The sequence below is a fragment of the Phyllostomus discolor genome, chromosome 12 (assembly GCF_004126475.2).
Source record: "Phyllostomus discolor isolate MPI-MPIP mPhyDis1 chromosome 12, mPhyDis1.pri.v3, whole genome shotgun sequence".
NCBI lineage: Eukaryota > Metazoa > Chordata > Mammalia > Chiroptera > Phyllostomidae > Phyllostomus > Phyllostomus discolor.
Genome location: NC_040914.2, coordinates 39,611,865 through 39,631,949, shown reverse-complemented (window position 1 = coordinate 39,631,949; position 20,085 = coordinate 39,611,865). Strand labels below are relative to the sequence as shown.

Here is a 20,085-nt window from a genome sequence, read left to right as displayed (position 1 = left end):
TCGTGTTTTCTTGAATTCTGGCAGTAGGGACCTGGTGAATACTGCATTCTTTTCATGATAACTTCATACTCCCTTGGCACAAGGCGAGGACGCTTCCTTTTCTGTGTTCCTCCTGGAGCTCTGTCTCCTCCGTCTCCAGTCAAGATGCTTTCCGTCAGTTCCGCTGCGCACTGTGTGAAGACAGTCCCTCCCTGTAGCACGCATGTTCCCTGTCCCTGGATTGTTCGCTGCCCCATGAAAGCCACAAGTGGGCTTCGTGGCCCATGCATGCTTAATTAGTTCATCTTGTCGAAATCGTGTTTTAAGTGACCGAAGACATTAGCCTGTGATCTCATCGATCCACAAAGCATGCTGCGGATGGGCGTCCCTGAGGCCGAGTGGAGGAGGTGAAGACCCTGCTTCGTCCTGCCACCCCTGCGGGTGGCCCTGCCAGGGGCAGGTTTGAGGCAGGACAAGAGCCGCAGGCACGGGCATCAGCAGCTCCCTCTGACAGAGCCGATTACTTCTCCTTTGCCGACAAACTGTCTCTATCCCATCCACCCTATCTGTCATCATAAACACCCATACCTGCGTGATAGTTTATGACAGGGCACACCTGTTCAAACGGAGCAGGTGTCATGTTCCAGATGCGCTGCCAAGTGTGGATGTCGGTAAGCCTCGTGGCAGGAATGGAATAGGGCTGCTGCCCTGACCTCTGCCACCCACCCACCCTTCCTGCCACTTTCACTGCCCTTCACTCATGGTGGCGGTCCCCAGGCTGCAGACCCACCGGCCTGCTCGAAGCGGCTCGAGTGCACCCAGGCGACCCTGCCTCGACGGGTCCCTGTTTGTTTCTGCATCAGGTCTTTGCTGGGCATCTCTCAACACCCGCCACAAAGGCCTGGGTGAAACCGTGAGGCCCCCGTCTCCCAGGCAGTCAGGCTACCTTGTTTGGGGTTCCCTCCAGCACTGCATTACCTGGCGTAGCCTCTGGTGGGACACGCGTTCCGTCAGGCTTGCTTGTGTTACGAAGGAGAGGGGCGTGTAAATAAAGCCTGTGTTTCCACGCGCCCGGACCTTTCAGAACATTTGGGGGAGTATTTGAAAGCCACTTGAATGAGTTTCTTTTCTGGACAAGTGCAGATACGTGGTGTCTGAGAACAGTGACCTGGCCGTAGAAGCGGGGCTGCCTGAGTTGTGAGCTGGCCTTGACTGGGTTAGGATGGGAACGGGAATCAGCATCGGAGTGCGGGTGGTGGAGGGGTGGACAGATGTCCCCACGTAGGTCACGGAGGGGGGCCGGCGCCTGGGCCAGTGTTGGAACAGTGCTCTGCCCAGCTCCTCCGGCGCCAGTGCTGAAGGACCCCCCACGGTACCTGTGTTCTGGTGTTGGCGCCGCGAAGCCTGCAGAACCACCTGGAGGTCTTCAAGGAAATCGCAGGCTTCTCCGGACTAATTGGTCAGGAACTGGGAGGGCCCAGGCATCTGAAATTTTTAGTGCTTTCCAAGTGCAAGGGGAGCCTCAGGGCTAAAGGAGTCTGTTTAAATGTGTGGGATTGGGAGTAAGGCTAAGAGTCATTTGGGCTGCTGTTTGTTTCTATAATAAAGGCACGTAGAACATCACACGTGTATATTGTGTATGCACACAGGTGTGTGTGCCTGAGCACTGTGGGGAGGTTGTGGGTGCGTGGGCGTTGACAACAGTGCACGCGTTGATACACCTGGAGGAAGGCTAGCTCCATGGGACTCCCCGCCTCCCCTTCCTTAGCCCCGCCCCGCCTCAGCGAGCTGACAGAGCCAGTCTCCCCAGAGATACAATTTTGCCTCTGCCATGCTCAAACTGTTTTGTCCATTTCCATCGCACTGTATTGACTCGGGTCTTTTCTTCTCCTAATTACAGCCCAGCCTTTTTCTCTGCTGGCATTCCTTCACTCTTCCACCCTCCATTATCCACAGGAGTCGTACCTGGTATCACTCCTGTGCTTGAAAAACCTTTGACGTTCCCTGATGACCTCAGATAAATAAGGGTTACAGCTAGCCCTCACCTGGCACTTACACATATCTGTTCTTGACTCCTGACACTGGCCCTAAGAGGTCGAGTTCTTATCCCATTTCACAGATGGGAAGGTGAAAGCACGGGGTGTCTTGTCCAAGGTCGCAGAGTCAGGGTGGGCCTAGGCTTTCTGGTCCCAGAGCCCTGGCTCCGCACCCCTCTGCTTGGCTGCTTCTCCGCAGGCTCTCCTGCCAGGGAGAGAGATGCTGCTCTGTGCGGAGGGACTATGCGTACCTTAGTTAATCTTCACATCCATCCCGGTAGGCAGGTGTTACTCTCACTTCATAGGACTCATGGCGTAAACAGGTTAAGAACTTGACCCAAGTCCCAGAGCCGATAAAGGAACTACTAGGTGGGATTCAGACCAGGTGTTCCTCCGGCCGTGATCTGCATGGCATGGCCTGATTTCTTCAGGGCGGCACCTGTGGCTCCTTAGGCTCTGTCCCCAGTGCACCTTCCTAGTACTTTCCCTTCCGGTATCAAGTCGGGCCAGCTGACATTGCTCACACCGTCCCCTTTGCGGGAGGGGTCTTCACCACCCAGCTGGGGCTGGGAGGCCTCCCGTGGCAGGAGCTGCGTCTTGCTCATAAACCTGTGAGGAACCTGCAGACAGTGAGAGAGAAGGGCCGTTCCCGTTTTCTCTTCATTCAGGAAGCCCGAAAGTGAAGCATCTCCTCTTGGCCCTGCCCCCAGTGCGGTGTCTGCATCCTCACTCTAACGCCCAGTTGCTCGGGTTCCAGTCGGGTTCATGCACACCTTTCCGCTTGGTGGCGTCTGAGTCCCGGCGTCACCTCTTCCTTGTTCTTTGTCTTTTGTGTCTAAGGCATTTTCAGACCAATAGCAGATATTCAGTAAATATTTGTTAAGCAAGCAAATTTAAGGCAGACAAAAATATAAAGGTGGGGGAAGTCATAAAAATATTCCATCCGGGGGCCTAGGTGGGCATAGAGCAGTAAGGAATGCATTTACCTGGCAGCCTTTGGGGACCGTCTCTACATTGTTTGGAACGCTCTAGAAGAGAGTGAAGAGCTAATGATTAATGAGCTCACATCTGGCTTGTCCATTTTGCCATCCAAGTTTTTGCTTTGTTTTATTGTATTTATTTTCTTCAGTTATGCTAACCTCCTGGGGAGAAGCCCCTGCCTCCTGGGCCCTGCCCTCCCTGAGCTGGCTTCACACATGCATAAGCTGTAGTGGGGAGCAGGTAGAAACTGCCGACCTCTGGACTTCTGTGCTCCTGCAGGATGCACAGGCTCCACATGGCTGTGGGGGGTGGGGAATGGTGCTTCCTGAGTGCTTGCCACTTTCACGATGGCAAGGGGCCAAGAAAACCCTCTTTGCCAGCGAGAAAGTTCATTCTCTAACTGTGTAACTAGGCCTACCATACTAAGTAAACATTTTTTTGATTTTTTCAGATTTGCATCACCCTGCACAGGTGGCACAAACCTCCAGGTGGGAGGGGCGAGAGGGCTAGGTGCGCCAGGAGGCCCGAAGGGGGTTTCCTCCGTGGTGTCCACTGGGACTGACATCGAGATACTGTTTTGCACCTGCAGGTGAGTGTGCTGACCACCCTGGAGCGGAGGTTCAACCTGCAGAGCACCGATGTGGGCGTGATTGCCAGCAGCTTCGAGATCGGGAACCTGGCGCTCATCCTCTTCGTGAGCTACTTCGGGGCCCGTGGGCACCGGCCGCGCCTCATTGGCTGTGGGGGCATCGTCATGGCGCTGGGAGCGCTGCTGTCCGCCTTGCCCGAGTTCCTGACCCACCAGTACAAGTACGAGGCTGGCGAGATCCGCTGGGGCGCCGAGGGCCGTGATGTCTGTGCCGCCAACGGCTCGGGTGGAGACCAGGGTCCTGACCCTGACCTCATCTGCCGCAGCCGGACTGCCACCAACATGATGTACCTGCTGCTGATTGGGGCCCAGGTGCTCCTGGGCATCGGTGCTACCCCTGTGCAGCCCCTGGGCGTCTCCTATATCGACGACCACGTGCGGAAGAAGGACTCCTCGCTCTATATAGGTAGGGGTGGCCCCGGAGCCGGGGGCGTGGTTCTCTTTGGGTCTGTACTGTGTTAGTAACCAGGGTGTGTTGACGAAGGAAGGAAAGGTGAGCCTGGGAACTTAGTGTTTTGCCAGAACACAGGTTCTCAAACTTCGCTTCAAAACTGAGGGGTTTTGAAAAGCTGATGTCTTGAGTTGCACCCCAAGAAAATCTGGTGTAGTTGGCCTGGAGTGCAACCTGGCCATAAAGCATGTTTAAAAAGCTCCCCAGGTGATTCCACTGTGCAGAATTTGAGCTCTGTTGTGCTAGAGCATCAGCAGACCTCAAGAGGGAAGGACATGGTCCTTCAGGAGTTTTATGCTCATTTATCTGCCCTCCTCTGTGTGTGTGTGGACTTCGGGCTGTTCGGACCAGGGTGGACGTGAGGGTCTACACGTTGGCATCGCTATCTTTCAAAGTTGATGACTCTGAGTAATTTTTTTTTTCTGTAATGGAGGTATGTGCTAGAACTGGATATTTTGGAAGAAATAAGGTACGTCTTGAGTTTTTAAAATTACTTTACATTGTATGAGTTCCTGACACCTTATGCTGGAAGGACTGGAGTCATTTGCAGACAGGGGGTTAAGAAATGTCTAAGTGGCAAATTGCTCCCACAGCGAATGGGAGCATCTGATGTTTGCACGGTGGCACGGAGTCCTTGGTTGCCAGTCCCTGCTCCTGGGCCCCAATGCACGGGCGTTTGTGTGGTGAGGGCTGGCGGGCCAGTATCTCCATTCTTTGTTTACCAAGTATAATTTTGCTTTCCACAAGCTGTTGGATTATATGACACATCCCCAGTCACTGAGTGCTAAGCTTTGAAAATATTCCCATTCCCAGCGGAAGCTGGGTGCTTTGAGATATGAAGTTCATTATAACATGGAGCTTTGGGTTACCGTGGAATTTGAGCAGGATTTGACGCAAAGCTTCCCATCTGCCAAGCTGTCAGCATACGCTGCTCGGCCGAGCTCTCTGGGCCCGGAGGGCCTGCAGGTACCACACACCTGAATCCTGGTTTTCCCGTGTGCCCTCCCGTCCCAGCGATGGAGTGGATCCTTGTGCTGAACAAATGTGTTGCAGGTGTATGTTTCTGCCCTCTGGGCACAGGCCCCCGGTGAGAAGGGTGGTACCTGTGAGCCTGGTCGTGACCCGACCATGGAACCCACAGTAGAAGAGAAGACTGCTCAGGCCCGAGACGGCGAGTCCTGCTCCCATGTGGTTAGGGGCTTCCACACTGTGCCTGCAGCTGGGCACAGCAGGGGCGGGGCGGTGGGGGGTGTTGCTAAGGAAATCATTTACATTTTGTTACTTTTGAAGCTTGAGTGACAGCCACCCATGTGACTCTGTTGCAGAGTAGGACACGGGCCACAGCGTGGATCCAAAATAGTCTCCTGAAGTCCAGCCCGACAGTTGGCCTCTGACTTGATGAATGTCACCCTAGGATCTGGGAGAGATGTTTTCTGGCAGCGATAACAGCCGGCAGATAAATCAGAGCACAGAGAAGGAATTGGAGAGTGAAAAGCTGAGTTCTTGTCTCCGATGATAGAATTAAATAGAAAAACGTCTCCCCAGAATCTCTCCTCAAGTTAATAGCAATGCTAAATCACCTCTGCTCAGGGCTTCCCGCCAGAGCGGCGGACTCAGAACCAGCTTCTGGAAGTCTTCCCTGACGAGGTGGGCTGCGGTATTTCCCTGCACTGGCTGGGGCCTGGCTTGCGTGTGCGAAGCTTGAGGATGAGGAGGCATTTTGGTTTCAGGCGTGGGAGGTGGAGGCGTGGGCAGAGGGGCCTTCTCCAGTTCTGAGCTCTTATCTGTGGGATTTGCAGCGAGTCTTTTTTATGAAAAACGTTTCAGCCAAATATCTACTCGGACACCCTTTTCCTCTGTGGTGGTTAAGCAGTCAGAGAGCATCTGCTGTTCGCATGGTGCATGGACATCTTGGTGGCTCCGGTCCATCTGGCCAAATTCCAAATCATGACAGCACAGAGCCGGGAAGATGGGCCCTCCGAGTGTGTCCTAGCTGGTTTCGTGGACCTGTGTTTTCAGGGGCCAGCAGAGAGCAAGCACACTGCGCAGCCTGGCCTCACTAGGTGCCCTGTTATTCCGTGCATGGTTTGGATTCTCCAGGAGCAATGTAAGAAGGCCATAGTGTATGCAGAACATAACTGGTTCATTCATTCATCGTACAGGTCGTAAAAAAGCGTTAGTGATCATGAGACTATTTTAGCATTCATCTGCTGTAAAAGGGAGCTACTTCTGAAGCCACTAAATTTGCTTTGGGAAGTATTCGGGGGAGCCCAGTGAACAGAATCGATGTGAATTACGGCCTCTTAACTCCCCGCAGAGAGGAGGAAAGTCTGAAAAGACCGGTGCCGGGAGTGTAGGTGTAAATGTGTACCCATTGGGTGGGATAGCAGTGTGCCTCCAGGTCCCAGCTCCTGAAAAGCTGGTTAAGATAGAGAGGCCCGTGACCGGCCAATTGGTCATACGCCAAAAATTTGGAGTGTGGATTGGAGACAGAGGATTAGAAATGTGGCGTGCGTCAAACACGGCTCGTTCCTGGCGGGTCCTTTGTGGGGGAAGGCAGCAGGGAAGGGGCTGAAAGCCGTGCAGAGCCTGGGCTGCTGGTCACTGGTGACGAGACCTGCCCCCGAGACGCCTGCGCGGTGGTCGCTGGGTGGGTGCCCTCTGCACGTCTGTGGCCCTGTCGTCGACTCCGCTCCGACTCGGGGGAAGTGACACATTCCTTCTTGAGTCGAGCTGATGTTTTCCACTGAATGACTATTTGCTTTGGCCTCTGTGGCCAAGCCACTGCCAACTCCTGGATTCCTTGATGGGCCATTCAAAGGGGCTTCTCTGGCTGGCACCGCTGTACGGCTGCTGCTTCCCAGCTGGGGAGGGAGCCAAGGGAGCTCATTACCAGGGGACAAAACCCAGTGAGCGGGGACATGGCTCTGCTGGCACACTTGCTGCTACAGCACAGTGTGGAGCCAAGCCTCACAGTACGGCTAGACAGTGGCCCGTGGGTGACACGTGACAGACATTCTTCCTAGAGGGACCATTGGGCAGAGTGCTAGTAGAAGCTGTTTGATGAGTGGGTCCAAGAATTGACCCTTTGGGGGTCTCCTCATGCCACCGATCCATTTGGTGACCTTCCCTTAGCCCGGTTTTCTTGGCTGCTCTGTTTCTCCAAGTTCAAAACATGGCACATGGAATTACAGGCAAGAATGAGCAGCTGATGTCACGGGCCCACTGTGCCCTTTTGTTAGACTGCTCGGTCAGTGGGTTGTGTCTGGTTTTTTTCTTTGAGGAGGGACAAGCCAACATGGGGGTGTTAAAGATTTTGAAAATAACTATTTCTAGTTAAAAAGCATTAACACCATTGACATCTTGGGAAGTATAGAGAAAGATTAATTAGAAAATAATTACTCTTGGCTTTGTGATTGTATGAAGTCTTTTTTTGTGCACTGGTGTTCTTTTCTACAAAAAAATTTGTTTATAAGGAGCAGTGCTTTGCAATTTTATTTCTCTTAATATTTCATGAGCGTTTCTCCATGTCACTAAATATTCCTCTTTGACGTTACTTCTGCATATTTACTATTATTCCCTCATGAGCATATACCTTAATATTTAATGGCCTATACTGTTAAACATGGGTTTTTCAAATTTTTGCTGTTATAAATGAAGCAGACGGGTAAACTACACGTCTGGGAGGTTAGGTAACTTGCCTAAGATAACTTAGCTGGGTGGGGCTGGGCTCCAGGATGCGTCTGGGCCCCAGGTCCGGGAGTGGCGTTTCTTTCCAGGTTCCTCTGAATCCTGTCGCAAGGCTGGGGCAGAGGATGGGTGACTGGTGGATGGGCCAAAGGGTTAGGTGCAAGTCAGGGCATTCCATGAGACAGCCTGAGTACCTCAGACCATAGACATTACAGGAGCCAGAAGCTGGGAGGGGAGCAGTGTGTTGCAGATCTGCGGGCAGAGGTGCTATTGGAATAGAGAGTGGGCGCCACTGCCAGACAGAGAGGGGGGCGGGGGTGGGAGGGAGGAGGCGTGTGGCTGCAGCTCACAGCTCAGGTCCGGGTTCCAGAAAGAGGCTGCGCCCTGACTCCAGGGCTTCGAGGAGAAGGGCACAGACCAGAGCTGCGGCATGTGGGGGCCGCGGGCGTGCTCCGTGTTCTGCTCCCCTCTCCAGAATCGTGGGCATTGGACCCCCGCGTGGCTGGTCATTGTTTCTGAACACGGGAGCCATTAGGAAACTGTGTGTATGTTGTGTTAGAAGTCCGTCTCCTTACCACTTCCCACAGCTGGCTCTGGGTCTGTCCTCCAGGCCCACCCTGAAAAAGTATGATCCCTCTTCCATATTTTGATAACTCCTCACATGGCTACACCAACCTCACACGAGTGTAGGAGAGAACACCCGAAACTTCCCTCTCTGTGCTAGGACCTGTGTTCCTCCTCGATGATGTGGTTTCCTGCCTCACTTCAGCCACCATTTCCCTCTTGAAGATGGCGCCGAGGCCTGGGGAGCATGTTGTCGGGGCACAGAAACCAGAGGAGTGAGTGTGGGGACTGCCGTGGTGTGCTGGGCTGCCAGCACAGGACCCCCAAGGCTGGGTGGTTCCAGCAGTGGACGCTGAAGTTCTCACCGTTCTGGAGGCTGGAAGTCCAAGATCAAGGCATCAGTAGTGCTGGGTCCCTCTGAGGCCTCTCCCTTGGGCTCACAGGTAGGGCCTTCTCCTCCCCGTACCTGGGTGTAGCCTTTCCTCCGTGTGCACACGTCCCTGCCACCGCCGTGTGTGTCACAGTTCCTCTTCCCATAAGGACACCGCGGCATTGGGTAGGTCACAGTATTCATGTGACCTCATTTAACCTTCATTATCTCTTTAAGGCCCCTTTCCAAACACAGTGCAGTTACATTCTGAGGGTTGGGGCGTTAACATGTTAGTTTTGAGGGGACACACCTCAGCCCTTAACAGGGGCTAAGGGGCCAGGACCAAACCAAGCCAGGATAACTGTCTCTTCCGTTGTCACTTTTCTGTAAGGAGCTGCGTTGTCACGTCGGTCGGTCGGTCGGTTTTTCAAGGTATCCAAGTAGTGACTGGAGGATGTAGGGTTTTTTTAACTTTCTATTTTGAAACGATTATAGAATCACAAGGTTTTTTTAAAAATGCAGAAAAGTCCCCTGTGCTCTTCGTCGACTTTCCCTCAGAGCTAACATACTGCGTCACCGTAGAACACTGTCCGAACTGGGAAACCGTACCTGCTAATCCATGGAGTTCGTTCGGGTTTCAGCAGTTTTACGTGCGTGCAGTTGTGTATCTCTCCGCGTGTCCGTGTGTGGTTCCGTGCAATTGTACGCATGTGGGGGGTGTTTTAAAAATGCAGAATAGGAGTAACAGAACAGGAAATGCTGATAGGACTTGAGCAAGGCAAGTGTACGTGGATAACACACACGTACAACACTGACACGTGCAACACTGACACACATGTGCAAAGGGACAGAGAGACAGAGAGGGACAGAGAGAGAGCCGCAGGTGGAATGGGAGCTGGCCAGAGGAGAGCAGCTCTTTGAGGGGGTCTTCTGTGGGGGCCGTCTGCCGCCCCAGGAAGAATGGGGCCTTTGCAGATGTCCAGACACGCAGCAGTTGCTCCAAGTCAGGAGGCACGTATATTAGACACGATGGGTCACGCTTTCTTTGTCACTCCTATTGTCACCTAGTGGAACCCTCTGTGTTCCAGCTAATGATGCAAAGAGAATTATTCTTAGAATTCATCTGCCAATCGTGTGTTTAAGGCAAACGTCACCATAATACCAACCAGCAGCCAGAGAGAACCACATTTCCCTTCAGAGCACCGGGAGCCCAGAGTTACTTTGCTACCGATGAGTTTTTATGTTAACTTGACATTGGGTAAAATGTGTTTTAACTCTCCAAAGAGTGCGGGTTGGGTATGGATCAAATACACGGTGACTGCATTTCATCTGAAAAAATAATTAAAAAGCTGTCCCTCATGGGAGCAAGCATAGCTTATTATACTCTTGCAACTTCATTGATATTGAAGTTTCCCTCATTAATTTTTTTTCTAAAATTAATGGCACTGTAAAATCGGTCAGTTTGTTCTGGCTGTGTTCCATCCCTGCTGGTTACATGCCACTGTCAGTGTGCTTTAGCAGCGTGCTAGGCAACGTGCATGTGGCTCTTATCTGGCGATTCCAGATTCCCCGGGCTGGTAGGTGCTTCTCATTCATTTTCAGCTGCTTGTAATTCATACCCCGTGGTTCATGGAACCACCGCTGTGCTCCCTGCCCGGGTGATTTTGGACAAGACTCCAAACTTGGGGCCCGGAGTCCTTACAGCCTTGAGATTCAAATCCTGGCTCCTCTACAGACCTGCCACTGGGGTTTTGGATGCATTTCCAGTTGATCTCACTTTGTGTCCTCATCAGGAAAAACAAAGGCTGGGATCTACCTTGCAAGGCTTTGCCTAGGAGTCTTTTACATCAGACACCATGTCTGTGGTAGAGATCATTAAACACCGTTCTGTTCATCTTAATGGTCCTGTCACCTCCATTTCCAGGCATAGAAAGTGAGGCAGGAAGAAGTTAGTTAAACACGCAGGCAGGTCTTTGACAAGAGCAGTTAGATCCTGATTTTCAGCCTGGGAGAAAACCCATCTAGGAGATCTGAGAATAGCAACCTCTTCAGTTCTAAATTAAATCAGCAGGGCTCTCCTTTGCCTGCAGACCACTTCCTGCAGCTCAGCTCAAAATACACGAAGTGCTAGTGTTATCCCGGGCAGCAAGCTACCTGGTTTACACGTTATAGCTGGAGGCACCCCAGGACATGCCCATTGCCCCAGTGTGATACATGGCGTGGCCTTCTGGGTTCCGATACTTTGCTTTTGAATATTGGTGCCATTTTTTAAAAGAACGTATTTTCATTTTAGTAAAGTTGCAAAAACCAAAAATATAAGAAAATTTAAATAATTTATAATCTAGGTACCTATAGTATATACTGTCACTAATTATGTGTGTTTCATCCCAGCCCTTTTTCCTTTGTGCATATTTTTTACTTAGTGCATATTTTTTTACTTAAGTGCTTTTTATGAATTGATATATTGTAAACTTTTTTCCAGATAATTGCATATGATTTTGTTCATCTAGAAATGCTGGCATTTGCTTGTTGGACATTTGGGTGAGGAACATCTTTGTGGCTGTAGCCTTGTCCACATTTGCTGAAAACCTGAAGACCTTGGGTCAGTTCGGACAGGGTCAGTGGGAGGTGTAGACCAGCCATTTGGCTTTGCTGTGGCTTCTGGAAGAGAAATGAGCAAGGCCCAAGGGCAAAAGGAAAAGAGGCTGGGCCGGTCCTGACTGCCAGTGCCCTTGTGTCGTGACCTCGCCCCACCTGCTACACAGGGGCAGCAGGCCTGGGTGCTGCAGGGCTCAGCTAGCCCATGAGAAAGGCGGACTGTATGAGGCTGGAAGCACGGGTCCTTGCCTCGTCCTTGGCCATTTGTTGCCTGGTGGAAATGAAAAGTCAGACTTGACAGATACTCTGATTTCTAAGAGTCTAGAAATCCCTATTTTTCAAATGGCCTCCGTTGCCAACTCATTGACATCTTCTGCAGGCCCTCTGTGGGTCAGCGACATGTCAGCCAGCTCAAACACATCGGTGGCTTGTCATTTTGGGCTCTGAACTCTAGACCGTTGATTTCAGATTGCATTTGTCTCTTGACTAGCAAATAAGGAAGAAAGGAAGAAAGGAGGGAAGGAAAGCAGTTGCACGTCCTGAGTGCCACAGCCAGAACGACTAGTATTTCCCAGTGCCCTGGGCTTGGGTTGGGGAAGGGGGCGAGCTCTTGCGCAAACACAGGACACAGTGGCAGAAACGAGTGAATGCCTCCCGCTGAGTGAGCCTCTCTGTGCTGCTCTGGCTGGAGCTTCGCTTCCTGTCCCACAGGGATGGGAATTTCCGAGTGGAGAAGAAACCAAGTCATTTTTCCAAGCTAAACATGGCCAGATAAAGAAAAATGCCACTCCACAGCTTCCTGGGGGAGGGGGGGGGGCGGATTGGAATCCAGAAACCAAGACCATCTGGGGTTTGTTGGGCCTGTGGATGTTTACCGCCTGTTGAGAGTATCCTTGCTAAGGGATTTAGAGCCCGGCATCGAAGTGCTTGGTGGACAGTGTGTACGACCAGAGAGGCGCAGGCTGACCCAGAGAAAATTCACAGGAAAGACGGAGACACACATACAAGGGAGGTTTTTTCTCTTCAAGATCCTCAAAAGACAATTGCTGATGATTCCTTTATCACCAGCCTCTTACTGTACCTACAGTGAAAGCAAACGCGTTTAATTTTTCTTTCCAACTGTAACACAGACATTCTTAAATTAAAAAGACACTGAGGTATTCTCCTGAACAACACACATATTTTTCCTTTGGATTATTTCTAGACCATTTACTTCTCCTTTCTGAGGGAGAACAGTCTTGGCTTGATTTTCTTTTCCCCTTCACCTACAAGGTGCATTCTGTGAGGGCGGACGCTGGGGACGGTCAGTGCCTGTGGTGGAGGGCTGTGACTTGCTGCCGTGACCCCTGGGGCTGGAGGTCGGAGGCCTTCTCTCCAGTGGGCAGTGAGTTCTTCATGGCTGGAGAGCCGTGTAGTGTCAGAACGCCTCGTGCGAGAGTCCTCGTGTGGACGTTTGCTTTTGTGTGTCCAGCGCCTTGTTTTCTCCGCCGGGAAACGGCCTCCTCTGACCCCAGCTGGGCGCTGCGGGCTGCGGAGATGACCGTGTGGCCCGAGCATGGCCAGCCAGGACACAGAGAAGGGCTCCGGTCAGGAACGGCGGGCGAAAGGAGTCGGACAGAGTCCATCCCAAGCTTTTAAAGATGGGCTCAGAGAGAGAGAGAGAGAGGTCACTTTCCCTTCTAGGGCCGTTAGCTGTCAGAACTCTGAATGACCAAGATTCCAGAGTCCGTCTTTGCTGCCACAGCCTGAGAACTTGACCCAGAAACGAAGATAGTGCAAAGAAAAGTACACCGGGGGGGGGAGAGAGGGCAAGAGATCCAGCTGTGCCTGAAGCTAGCACCGGCCCTTAGAAGCCCAGTGAATTGAACACATCAGTTACCCTTCCCTGCACTTACGGCCATCAGGATCCCGCCTGATCAGGCTCATGTGCCCTGTCACATCATGTGAGTTTTGGACTGGGCTGCTTTCATCTGGAGCCTTGACCAAGCTTCTTCCCATAGGGAGCAGTGTTTTTGTCCAGGGAAATGCAGGTAAGGCAGCTGTCCCCTGACCCAAGTGCTAACACCGTTACATTATCAAGATACCCACTCATGATACGCTAAAGAACTGAAGAACTCCTGACCCTCTGCAATAAAAATGATTAGGTTGGGAGTTCTGGCTAGTTCTTCATTTCATGTTTCATAGACATTTAAGTTGCAGGACAGGGACCGAGAGGCCACAAGTACTACCCCCTCCACTTTCTGCCTGCCCACCAAAAACAAACAAAAGTAGTTAAAAATAACCTGTTGGCAAGCTCTGTGCAGGAGGAGTGTTTAAATAGCAAATAGCTATGTGGGCAGAAGAGTGTCGAGCATGCTCAGTGTACTCAGTCGTGCTCTTCGATGAATGGAAAGAACATAACCAAGCCCAGCCTCTTTACAAAACGGCGGTTGCCACGCTACTCGAACTCCCTCCAAGGACTTCACATTGACAGGAGTGGGTATGCCACATGAACCTGCTCCTTCCCCAACTTGACTTTGCCATTTCATTTCTGCCCAGCCGTGTGTGTGAGCACACAAGCAGACAAAATCTGGAGATGCCACTCCTAAAAAGTTAAGTGTAGGTAGTCCTTAGGCCTGGGATACAGGAGTGTACCTTAAAAATGTTTGGAGAAATCAAGCCACTAAGTAACTGAGGTCCTTAAGCTAAAGGTGGTAGCATGTGTGCTTGGGGAGGCCCACAACCTCCTAAAAGTGCATGGAGATGTCTGTGTGCTCTCGTGGGGAAGCTCTCACTGGAGTCTCTAAGAGGGTCTTGACCAACAGAAGGTTAGAACCACACAGAGTCCTTTTGTTGGGTAGACCCTGATGACCGGCATCTTGGGGCGAGATAAGCCAAGAGAGTTGAGGTGGTAGGCCGTTCGGAGTGGCAGGCGGCATCTGGGGACTGGAATGTTGTGCGCAGCTCAGCTCTCAGCTCCGTCTGCTCCCTGGGGGACCACTGTGCTTACAGCAGGAAGTATCTGCGCATCACGGAGGCCACTGCGGGTGAAAAGTCAGGATGCGTGCTCAGTGCGCTGCAGACACAGACCCGCTCAGCCCCCCCCCCCCCCCAACAGCTCCTTTGGGGCTGAAATTTTCCATGCCTTCTTTCAGCCCAACTGTGGGTGTTTTGGATAATATTCAGCAAATTTTCTGGGCTGGTTTGAACTGATGCACAGATAGGAAAATCAAAACTTTTATTTTTGGCTCTAAAAGTAAAAACATTTTAAAAATGCACTTGGATCATTAATAGAATCTGAACTCTCAAAGTCAAAATTTTCCATGTGTTCTTACTAAGAAAAATGCTCTTTAGAGCAATTAAAAACCAAACCAATAGGCAGAAAGTTGTGAAGGACACCCCCCACCCCCACCCCCACCCCCGGCCCAAATCATCTGGGTACATGAATAAATTCGGCAAGCCTTTCATGGGCAAAACTTCTTATCCCAACCTTTTGGGGTAGTTGCTGCACTGCATGGAGAAACCCCTTTCTTGTCTTTGCCAGTTACTGGTGCTTCCTGTTCCAGGTGTGGGAGGTGCAGAGGGGCTGGGGCTAGGCCATCCTAACCTTTCTCCTAGGGAAGTGCTTTGCTTCTTTTCTCTCCAACGTTCTGTGCATGCGGTGTAAATGAATGCAATTTCCCACTGCTTCCCTTTCTGAGCAAGGCCCATGAGAACAGTCACATTTGCCCACCTGCCTTGTAGGTTGTTAATGGACTTCACAAAGGGAATTTGGGTTCCCAGCAAGAGGCCTCATTAACACAGCAAGGTTCTAATAGATTCTAAAATGGTGTACGGACGCTTGGAACCTTTGAAAGCCCACTGGTGTCTATTCTTAGGTCTGAATCATTTCATCTACTCCAGCCTCAGTCTGTACATTTGTGTCACGGGGGAGAGAACTTGTCTTGATCCAGTCAGATCAACTGGGTTGGTTTAGATCCACGTTAATAACGGCTGTGACTCTGTAGCTGAAGACAGGAGTCAAAGGCCATCAGGCTGCATAAAGCACAAACGTCTCCCACCTTGGTGTCTTTCATTGTTTAACATTGGCCTTGTTACCGGTTGGGAGCACGTGTTTAGTTTCAGGACTCATTGCTGTCACAGGAAAATTGAACAGCTGTCTGCTCATTTAGACAGGTGCGTTAAGCACATGGGGTTTTGAGTAATGTCCGTAGGGACTCTGAATACACCAGCTCTGTTTATGGGGTCACTGGTGTGTGACGGTCTGAGAGTGGGTGCCCTGCACCTGGTCTCTCTCTCTCGCTCTTTCTTCAGAAAGCCCACGGTGATGGGGGTTGTTCCTCCCACTGCACACATGAGGAAACCAAGGCTGAGGGAAGTTAAACAGCTTGTCCAAGGTCAGACAGCCAGTTCGTGGCAAGGCCTGGATCACCATCCTGGTCTCCGTTATCCCGCAGACTCTATCTTTTCCACTTCTGCTTCCTCCCTTCCCCATCCTTAGACACGGTTGTGTCCGCACCAGGATACTACAGGACCCCAGTGTGCTGTGCTGAGCATTCAAAGTAGCGTAACCCAACTACCTAATTATTTCTTTCGCTTTCTCTCGCTCTCGCTATGTCTCCCCCACACCCCATACTAATAGAGCTGTTTGCTATTTTAGCAGTAAAGGATGTGTTTCTAGGTGATGTGTTTCTAGGGCAGGCCAGGTCTGGTGGGTGTAAGGTCCTTGGGGCCTGGCTTTCCCATGGGAGTTTTTAAAATTCTCATCAGATAAAGCTTTGCTCCTCCAGAAAACCCACGTGAATTGTTTTCATAATCTCCCTGGGGTGGAGTGCTCTCTCACTCCATTTCAGGCCCAGTCGCATTTAAATGGCGTACCTTCGTGGCTGTTAGGCAACTTGGACTTGAGGGTTTTTTTCACTCCCAGGCTTGGTGAAGCTGACTGTACAACCTAATAGGCCACAGCTGGGACAGAAACGGTACGAAGGCAGGATGAGAACACATAAGAAAGAACACTTACAGAACAAGCAGAAATCGAAAGTTAAAATAACTCCCTAGGTCTTTCCACACAGGAAAACAATCAGCCTCCACCGAGTGTTTAGCCCTCAGGTGTTCGGAAGACCTTCAAAATGAACTTGGTTAGTGGAAGAAGGTGCTTACGTGGGATTAGAGGTTGGCAAAGACTTCCTTGAAGATTCCTGGACAGCGCAATGTCCAGGTAGCTGAATACTCTTACCTGTGTATGTGTTTAAGTCACGCTTTCCCAAGACCCTGCTGGTGGCCAACAACAGCTGACCGTCTCCTCCTGGTCCCCCTGGGGGAACGGAAGGAGGATTCCGGGGGCAGAACCTGGGCGCGAGTGACCAAGGACTGTTGAGCAAAGTTGGCAGTTTGGAAGACCGAGCTCCTCTGGCTCATGACTACGGATCCGTATTCCCGCTTTTAGTTTTATAATTTAAATTTTTAAAAATTGTGATAAACACATAACATGAGATTGACTACCTTAATCATTTTAAAAAAGTACAGTTCAGTAGTGTTAAGTATATTCACTGTTGTGCAATAGATCTCCAGAATTCTTTCATCTTGCAAAACTGAAACTCTGTACCTATTAAAACAACACCCAGCCCTTGGCAACCACCATCCTACTTTCTATCTTTATGGGTTTGACTACTCTGGTTACCTCATAAAAGTGGAGTCATCCAGTATGTGTCTTTTTGTGTCTGACTTATTTCACTTAGCATGTGTTTTCAGGGTTCGTCCATGTCGTAGCGTGTGCCCGAATCACCTTCTTTTTGAAAGGCTGATAATAGCCATTCTTATGTATATCCCGCATTTTATTTATGCGTTCACTTCTTGATGGACACTTGGATTGCTTCCACATCTTGGCTGTTGCGAATGGTGCTGCTATGAACATTCGTGTGCAGTGTATTCCAGGCTCGTTAAAAGACATTTCTACTTAGGTGTCCTGAAGTGCGTGAAGCTCAGTCAGTCCAAAATTCACCTTCTTGATTTCTTCCCAGTGTTGCTTTCTCATTGACTGTCCTTTCCCTCCCAGCCCCTGCATTTGGGAGTCACTGCCTCTTTCTGAAGAAGGTCCCTTGTGTCTGGCTCCCTCGTGCCCTCTACACCTTGCTTCACTGCCCCAGGCCAGGCTGTCTCCGCCCCCTCACCTGGATGATTTCCCCACCTTTGAGGAGCCTGATCGTGCCCGACCTGGCCTGTCTCCAAGCTGTCTTCCACATTGCCACTGCTCCAGAGCAGGCCCTGAACATTTATGAACCTGGAGACATGCACATTGTTCTGGAACCTTTGTTACAAAAGTACAAAGGCATCTTCCTGGAATCTAATTGAAATTTATTACAGGCTCAGTGAACAGTAGCAACATGGGGTTGTATAATAATATAATGCATACATTTAAGATAATAGCACTATAGTTTTGAGAGTTAAAATAACTTTTTTAACAGAGATTTGTTAACTTAATTATCTACATTTAATCCATTCACTCATTGATTTAACAAACGCTGAGAACTTACCATGTGTCGATCACTGTGCAAGGCACTGAGGGTATGTGGGTGAATCAGACCTGTCACCATGCTGTAAGAGTAATAATAATATCAGCAAACGTTTATGGAGCGCTTGTGTGGGCCAGAGACTGGGCAGAGTTCTCTAGATATGTTATCTGGTGTGATTCTCTTTGAGTTAGGTTTTAATGTCTACTTTTTAAGGAAGAAAAGGGACATTGATTGAGTAACCTGCCCAGTAAGGAACAGCAGGGAGGGGCCTGAGCCCAGGGGGTTCCTTCTTCTAAGTGATGGTGTGTTCCTCTGCTTCCCAGCGAACTGTCGGTGGCTGTCATAAAAAGCAAGAGCTTGAAGCGTATCGAGGGCAGAATGCAGCAGCAGGCTAATGGGAACCTGCACAGGCATTTGTAGCCGTAGAGCTGGGGAATATTGACTGTGTGCTCAGGAGTACAGCACAAGCGTGAGTAATGACTCAGGGCCTTGGAAAGAGACATGCTGTCTTCCAAACCGTAGTGCTGTTGGAGGGAAAAAGAAAACAACGTTCTGCATGTTCTCAAAGCAAGGACTCGTGTAAACTCCATTTTTCATAGATGTCACATGCTGTTCCCCGATGCGATGCATTATTCGGGCAAGGAAATAACGTGACAAAGCCTCTCACCCCAGGCTCAGAAGAGGCCATGCTTCTGAACGGGATGTCTGGGAGAGGCGTTTTCAGAATTGGGGCATTCACAGCTGGGGTGATTTCCTGTGGGTCACAGAGAGCCAGCTTTAGAGGGGCCACCTGGCACTGTGTGTGTGTGTGTGTGTGTGTGTGTGAGAGAGAGAGAGAGAGAGAGAGAGAAGCGGAAACTTAGAGATTATCACACAAAGAGCATGTTCTTTTAAGAGTGCATTTTGCTCCTGCTGGAGACTATTAAGCAAATAACCCATGAGCATTAAGCAGGTTTTTAATTTAAAGTCACGGTGGAAGAAGACTAGGTCCCCCCGCTTGCCGTCTGCAATGGCAGTGACTTAGCTGTGGGTGGCAGAAGCCTCCCTTGGTCAAGTGCGCGCCCTGTGCCAGGCACAGAGCTCAGCCTTCCCCTTCACGTTTTCTCGTTTCGTCTCCACCATGACCATTGTGCACAGCAGGGAACTGAGACTCAGCAGAATTAAGGACCTTGTCCACACGCCTCTTAGTGATAAGAGCTGAGCATGTTTACTGATTGTGTCTGGCCCCAAAGTAGAGATTTTTTGGAATAATTGTGTGTTACGGGACATTTGAAACCTATCCAGAAGTAGAAAGGAGAGTCGAGTGAAGCTCAGGGTGCCCATCGACCAGAGATTTCAGCGTAGGGCCTTTCCTGTTTCCTGTTTACCTCCACCCAACCCATCTCTCATCTCCTTCTTTATTGCACACGTGGAGTTTTAAAGAGCTCGGGATGCATCATTTTATCTGTAAATAGTTAATATTTCTAAGAGATAAGGACTCTTTAAAAACACAATCACAACACCATTGTTGTGCCTGAAGAATTAGTAATAATTTCTTAGTACTGACAGATACATACTCAGTGTGCACATGCTTGGCACCCCTGGCAAGATGTGGAGGACTGTGGAGACCCACAAAGGATTGCTTCTCCTATAATTTTTTTTCACCCATCGCAATCGTTGTAGAGTAAAGAGTCCAGTTGGTGGTGTCCTACACCATTTCTTTGACAAATTACTGCTTTTAAAGACTTTGCCAATATTCCTTGACATAGTTACCCTAGGTTTTGTAGTTCTCAGGTTCTAACTACAGTAAAAAAAAAAAACAAAACAAAGCCACAAAGCCACTGAGCTTGCTTTTGAAGGCCACTCTCAATACATTTTAAAGCCTCACTGTGGCCTTTTCTTTGTTATTTGTGACAGGTAACATTTTAAAGCCAGCCAGAGGGACGAGGTTGACAAGCATTGATCAGTTCCATTACTACATAATAGGAGGTTGTTTTTTTAATTTCCTTTTCTGTTCCCTGGCTGAACTTCTTTTCAATGGGGAGTCCAGTTTCTCTTGCCAACGATTTTCTGTGCTTTTCTCAATTACTGCCCTTCCTCAGGCCCCGATTATAACATCACTTTTTCACAGTAATGTGTTGGGCTGTGAATGGTAACACCCATGGGAGGTAGCCTTCTCCCGAAGTTTGGCATCCTCGATAAATTTCCTGAACGAGTTTCTTATCTGAAATAAGAAGTGTTAAAGGCCCAAGCCCCCTGTGTTTGATGGCGAAGAGTGGCCTTTTAAGTTAGGAGAG

At 50.2% G+C, this 20,085-nt stretch overlaps 1 protein-coding gene across 4 annotated transcripts in view; it reads left to right on the top strand.

Moving 5' to 3' along the window:
• SLCO3A1 (solute carrier organic anion transporter family member 3A1) overlaps window positions 1-20,085 on the top strand; it is a 199,454-nt gene that overhangs the window by 45,272 nt on the left and 134,097 nt on the right. For all 4 annotated transcript variants that reach the window (XM_028502410.2, XM_036013120.1, XM_036013119.1 and 1 more), the window contains exon 2: window positions 3,586-4,051. In XM_028502410.2, coding sequence (XP_028358211.1) covers window positions 3,586-4,051 — 466 coding nt within the window. The remainder of the gene's footprint in view (window positions 1-3,585; window positions 4,052-20,085) is intronic.